This window comes from Anabrus simplex, chromosome 9 (genome assembly GCF_040414725.1).
Source record: "Anabrus simplex isolate iqAnaSimp1 chromosome 9, ASM4041472v1, whole genome shotgun sequence".
Classification (NCBI taxonomy): Eukaryota; Metazoa; Arthropoda; class Insecta; order Orthoptera; family Tettigoniidae; genus Anabrus; species Anabrus simplex.
Window position 1 is genome coordinate 19,612,030 of NC_090273.1, and position 6,990 is coordinate 19,619,019.

Sequence of the window (6,990 nt, forward strand, 5' to 3'; positions counted from 1 at the left end):
CGAACTGACCATTAAATTTAAAATCTTAAGCTAAGAAAACATACAAATGGTTACAAGAAAATGTACCTAACATTCTCATTTATGACATCCATACAAATAATAATATTTATATCACACCAACACAGGCAACAAAATGCATAATAGTTCTCTTTATTAGACTGATCAATGCTTTACTTCTCGCAGCCCAGCACTCGCTACATCCAGCTGCGCGCGGGACGACCGTCGTTTGTTTACACGCTCGCGGCCTTCTCGGGAAGGATGTTGTGAAGCTATGCTCAGAGCTGCCAACCTCTGTACGGAGGAACTAATGAGTGAGGTGCTTAGATAGCTGGTGGCAAGACGATTAGGATTCTTGCCGTGGACAAGACGATTGGTCTGGACGGTTAGGATTCATGCCGTGGACAAGACCATTGGTCTGGACGGTTAGAAGCCGTGAAGCGGCCTTAGGCCCCTAGTTTCATGTGGAAACACGATTGGTCTGGACGGTTAGGATTCTTGCCGTGGACAAGCCGATTGGTCTGGACGGTTAGGATTCTTGCCGTGGACAAGGCCATTGGTCTGGACGGTTAGAAGCCGCGAAGCGGCCCTACGCCTCTAGTTTCATGTGGAAACACGATTGGTCTGGACTGGTTCTTGCCGTGCGGACGGTTAGGATAAGACCTGGACAAGACCATTGGTCCGGACGGTTAAAGCTGCATTGTAATTTTACATGGTGTTTTTTTGTTTGTGCTTTTATTCAGCCGGGATTGGTAACGCAATGTATTTATCAGCATTGATGGCAATGACGTCACATTCCGTTCACCATGACCAATGAGAATGCAAGAAACTACTTGAGCCATGGACGATGGCGGCTACTGCTCTTTATTAGGTTATAAAAGTAAATATATTTCTCGGGGCGGGCTGGTGGGTTCCTAGACATGGCAATGAACACATCTCTCCTCTAAAAGGAATTCCAAGTAAGATTTACATTATTTTCACTTCCCTATAATGTTATAAACGTTGGGCTGCGGGAAGTAAAGTTTTACCTTAGACTGTAAAATGAACGGAAATTTAATTTTATAAGTATCTCTGAACACTTGGAGATAACGACCGTTATGTTTTTTGGCCATAACGTGAAGAGAAAATACCAGAAACTGTCACAGACACAACTCCCTGGGTGGCGCTTTCGCAAGCGGGCCGGCATTGGTAATCATTAGTAAAGATTAAAAAGGAACGTTTTACATTACCTGGAGTACCAGAGAGGAGAGATCCTTCCTCTACGCTTGCTATAAACCCACCATCTCACCCCAAAAAGCATATATATAGAAAAATTGAAAGCAAGACAGCATGAAAGAAGAAATTGCCACCATTATCTTTACTCCCATTGGCCAGCTCCGAACAGCTGTGAAGAAGTCTATGTAACTTTTTTCCCCGCTAGAGGTCTCATGATCAGTGGCCACACGGTTACCAATGTAATTTAGTAGTTGTAACCTATCTTTGTAAATCCAAGCCAAGCTCTGTCATGAAAACAGGGGCCCCCTACTCCCTTCGAGAGGCTCTTAACTATCGCTGCGGCGCATGCTGCACGCACGGCAAGAAAAAAAGATAATTTAGTGGTTGTAAACGATCGTCACATTTTCTCAACAGTTGGTGACAGCATCATCCGCCACCAAGCCTACGCGTATACAGCGAGCAGAGTGTGAGGCGCGCCATGCCCGGCCCGCTTATGGAAGTTTTACCATTCCCTCAAATACATGCAACTCAATATTAGGAAGTAAGAATGAACACAAATGCACAGAAATATGCAAAACTATCGCATACAAAACAGATTAATGTGTCTCATCCATTATTAATATATGACTTTTACAGGCGAAAAAAGCACAGAACCGCAAGAAAAAACATGGGGTCTACAGCTTCAACGCAACTACGCGCAGAAACGATTTTAACAGTGCGCGAACCACGCACTCCGTCCCGAACCCCGAGCTGTAAAGCACGATAAACAAAAGCGACGGACGATACACTCCAAATAAAGCATCAAATAAATACAATTAAAAATAGGGTTGCGTAAATTACGCACCCTCACACACAAAAATGTTTCCTTTAACCTAGGGGAAGATTACCGACCATACTGGAGGTTATATTGGTCAAGCATAGGAAGAAGAATAAATCGCAAAATCGGAAGACTAGTTTAAAAAAACCGGAAAGTTACTGGGCGAATCAGAAGGGTTGGCAGGTATGGACTAGGAGCGCTTTATGTAAAGAAACAAAAGAAGCTCACTGCCAAACGTGTTTAGAAACCTCACGGAAATGTAATTTGTCTTTAACATTTGTTTCGCAACAAATGTTGGAAATGTGTTCGTGAAACAGAGTACTTTTAAACGAAGCATTAAATTAATAACAATTGTTAACATTTGTTAAGTAAAATTTAACAGAGTAAGAAACCAGGCCTAAAGGTTTCGAAAATTCGTAATTATCTATCATACTATACATTCAATTCAGGTTTCATTTCCATTCAATTGGCAGTATTACCAGAACTAGGCTAGCTCCTTCCTTACTTCTCACCCCTGTAAAAACGAAGTATCACTAAAAAGTTTCCCGAGTAATACAGATGATTAGTGTCACACCACGAAAGTGCACGAAACATGTCAGCTCATGGCATTTGATGGTCCGATAAGAGTCTGATCTCAAAAATATGCATTTCTGGACAAATGTAACACTTTTTCTTTACATGCCAGGAATAATAATAATTGCACACAAAGATGCAAGTACAAAATTTAACATTAACACTGAATCACATTTCACAATACTCTGATGAAGATAGTTCTTTGTTGGAACAAAATTATGCGATACCTTTCACAGCGAAAATGGCACAGGCTGCCCACACCAAGTTTTGTCCAGCTCATGGAAGCGAGTCTACATAAATCTTCTCTCCTTTACTTTCCTGGTACATGCGATTAATCTATCCCTGCAATTATGTGTTTTTCAGAAAAACCCAGTATATCACCGCTTCTCTTGGGAAAACAATCTTGGAGAAATACAGAGCCACAGCACACACGACTATAGTTCAGTTATTATGAGTTTCGACTTGACGTTTGAGCGCTGCCTTTTGGCGGAGGGTAAGTGAATTAATCAACAGCCAATCATAGGCAGCCGATCACTCCGATAGAGCGCGTTAGACTCCAGTTCTAGTTAGCAGTGTTGTCGATTTGTTGTTTACTGTAACCACGTGCTATCAGCTGTGTATTGTATTGTGGTCAGATCTTTTTGCGGTCTTTTTGTGTCTCTGTGCTAGGTTGTTCGTTTATATTTCGTATTGTAGAGTTTATAAATGATTTGTTTAGCATTTTTAATAGCATAACGCGTTATATTGTAGTGAATAGTGTGTAACAGGTGATCTATTTTATATAGTAGCTTGGTTTAATATTTCGTTCAGTAGTAATATAGTAGGTTAATTTTAGGCCCGTGTGTGAATTTGATATTCTGTCATGTCGACGCCTATGTCTAAGGATGAAGCTCCCAAGAGAAGAAAGCTCTTCGGACGCGGTACTTCACTAAAGAGCCAGGCCCGGGAAATTGTTTGTAATGTTAGGGAGTCATTCTTGACAAAGCACCAACAATGGCGGCTACAAAGAACGAGCTGATTAAATGGGAGAAAGAGCACAGTATTTCGGTTCGCGATGACATGGGGAAGGTGGATCTTATGCATCTCTTGAAACAAAACAAGCCCCAGTGCCTAGTTTATGTGGTGGATGAAACAGCCAGAAGGAACGCGAATAAAGTAGTTCACCTTCCACTATACCCTTGCCATTTTAACGCCATAGAACTGATTTTGGCCTAAGTGAAGGATTATGTAGCTGTGAATAACAGACTGTTCACAGTTTCAGAATTTGAAAGACTTATTTTCGAAGCTGTAGGCTGTATAAGTGCGGAGGACTAGAGCAACGTTAGATGATTAAAGCTTGGGAGAAAGAAAGTCTCACAGACGATTATGTTGAATACTTTATTATCTCTGTAGGATCAAGCGAGAGTGAAACCTCAACAGACGATGACAATGCCGATAGTGACTCAGAAATGGGTGGTATATTCGCTTCGTAGGATAATTTCCTTCGTTACGGGAAACAACCTAAAAGCAACGGTAGGTCTTCTACATGCTGAGTAGAAATTTAATTTAATTTTCTCACTTTTTATCTGTTCGAGCAATGACATATTTTTATCTTGTAGCCTTACCCTAAATGTGTTGTGTATTATTGTTCATCTTATGTGAATCATGTATGTTGCTACAAAGAATAACTGATTATGGACTTATATTCCAGTATTTGCATTTCTGTTCGTGTTCTGTATCGTAAATCAGCTGTTTGTATTCGTAGCAGTTTGGCACCACCGTCTGACTTCCGGCTAAATGTCAAGTCGAAACTCATAAAAACGGGACTATAGCGAGAATTCTTCGACAATATTCGCACAATATTGAACCATATATGACAGAACCATACTGGCCAAAGTTCAAAGCAAAAATATTTCACACATTGGTTTTTGCAGGCATGAAGAAGATATAAGTGTTGATACATTACCAGGAGATTCACAGTTGGTTTGGTTGACCACTGCATTAACAGATTAAATTTAGTCTATGTTTTGCACCTCTGATTACTTTAGCCTACATTTGTGACTTTTTGTCCACTGGCTGCAATCACTTAAATTACTACATAATAAAGTTAAACATACACTGTTCCTAAAACTGATATTTAAAGTTTAACTAAATAACTTAAACGCGTACAAATGTAACCCTAGAACAACACGAAGGCCCTTACGTAAGAAAGTTATACTACTTAAAGCCGGATCGCAACAACCTGGCATCACTAATGAATACACCTTTCCTCTATCGGCCAGTATGAGGGAAGATTTCTACCATTTATCATCCGTTAGGTTATTCTGAATGCACATTTATGCGTTGTATACTAATAAAACAAATTCGCGAGGTTAATTACGCTCTTATTTGACCGCTACAGAACATATCTGAAGATTTTGACACACATGGCATGTTGAAGATAAACAAAACACAATCTGGCTATATAGGAGCAATATTCCAAACAGTATTCATTCAGAATACAATACTCACCCAGATCTCCGACATAAATCTTGCAGTCCGAGGAGCCAGAATCTCTGTAGCGCGACATACCTCTGCCCTGCTAAAATAGGAGGAAACCAATGAAGAACAAAGCCACATAAAGCCCAGAACAGAAACGCTGTAAGGAATCTACAAAGACGTTCTCCAAAACAATGAATGTATACAACTACACCTAGAAGTCGCATATAACAGGATGTTAAAATTTTATTGAACTAGAAAACATGGATAAAATCGATTAACGAGGAATAAATCAAAACACTAAAAGCATGCTCGAAGACGAAATTCAAAAAAAGAAAAAGGAATACATTTCAACCACGAACTTGTAATCCAAACCTACCCTACATTGAAAAACATACGCTATTCAGTCATAACTATCAAATGACACACTGCGTGCAAGTTTTCCCGAAGCTTGGTACCGGCAAGTTATGTTAGTACGCAGAAGTGCCCCAAAATATTAAATAAAACCTCCCCTATTTCCCTCGATAGCAAATAATGAATACGAATATTAGGAAAATCAGTTATTACCTATATTTTCTGATGAAGATATACTGCGTAATACAAACAATTCACGAAACCCCCACAGCTACTTGGAACCCATCAGTAATAAAATGGCGTCATATGCGAGAGAAAGGACGCCGAACCAAGAATATACTCGCGCTCATGGGTAATGCGCACCGATGTCAGATTGCAAACAAAGAATTTACACTAAGCGCGAACAAAATGGCCCAAACAACGAGCTAGCTCGTTGGGCCCAAACCAATATAGCACGGCCTCCTAGAGCACCACGCCATACAGACTATTTTCAAATGAGTCGCCTTAAAGCAAAAGGGAGAAGTCCACTCCAGCATATTTTGAGAAAATAGAAAAAAAAAAAAAAAAAAACACTACCACAATCAGTCATTAGGCCTACTGATCTGCATTTAGGGACGTCGCCCTGGTGGCAGATACCCTATCTGTTGCTTTCCTAGCCTTTTCGTAACTGATTGCAAACAAACTGGAATTTATTGAACATCTTCCTTGGTACGTTATTCCAATCCCTAATTCCCCTTTCTTAAAAACGAATATTTGCCCCAATTTGTCCTCTTGAATTCCAACTTTCTTTTCATATTGTGTTCTTTCCTACCTTTAAATACACCACTCAAACTTATTCGTTTACTGATGTCCTCCCACGCCATCTCTCCACTGACAGCTCGGAAAATAGAACTTTCGAGCAGCTCGTCTCCCAACTCTTCCCAGCCCAGGCTTTGGAACATTCTTGTAACGCTACTCTTTTGTCGGAAATCGCCCAGAACAAATCGAGCTGCTTTTCTTTGGATTTTTCCCAGTCCCTGAATTAAGTAATCCTGGTAAGGGTCCCATACACTGGAACCATACTCTAGTTGAGGTCTCACCAGAGACAAATATTATCTCTCTTTTACATCCTTTCTACAACCCCAAAATACCCCCATAACCATGTGTAGAGACCTGTACACTTCATGTACAATCATATTTATGTGATTACCCCAATGAAGATATTTCCTTATATTAATACCTAGGTATTTACAATGATCCCCAAAGGGAACTTTCACCCCATTAAGCAGTAATTAAAACTGAGAGGACTTTTCCTATTTGTAGAACTCACAACCTGACTTTTATCCCCGTTTATCATCATAACATTGCCTACTGTCCATCTCACAATACCATCGAGGTCACTTTGCAGTTGCTCACAACCATGTAACTTATTCGTTACTCTGTAATGAATAACATCATCTGCAAAAAGCCTTATCTCAGATTTCACTTCTTTACACATATTATCGATATATCAATATATATATATATATTGTGCCCTTTTTAAAGGCGACAACTGCGGTGATCTCTTCCTTTTCCTGTGCGCCGGCTGCTCCTGTAAT

The 6,990-nt window shown here is 40.1% G+C and overlaps 1 protein-coding gene across 2 annotated transcripts in view; it reads right to left on the reverse strand.

Annotated features, from left to right (window-relative positions):
• LOC136881066 (serine/arginine-rich splicing factor 7) overlaps nucleotides 1-5,775 on the reverse strand; it is a 30,443-nt gene extending 24,668 nt beyond the window's left edge. Inside the window, exons 1-2 of one of the 2 annotated variants that reach the window (XM_067153674.2) lie at nucleotides 5,627-5,775; nucleotides 5,093-5,162 (exon numbers count right to left, since the gene is read on the reverse strand). In XM_067153674.2, the coding sequence (XP_067009775.1) occupies nucleotides 5,093-5,150 (58 nt within the window). In that variant the 5' untranslated portion in view covers nucleotides 5,151-5,162; nucleotides 5,627-5,775. The remainder of the gene's footprint in view (nucleotides 1-5,092; nucleotides 5,163-5,626) is intronic. The other variant, XM_067153675.2, reaches the window with a different exon arrangement.
• Nucleotides 5,776-6,990: the final 1,215 nt, after the last annotated feature.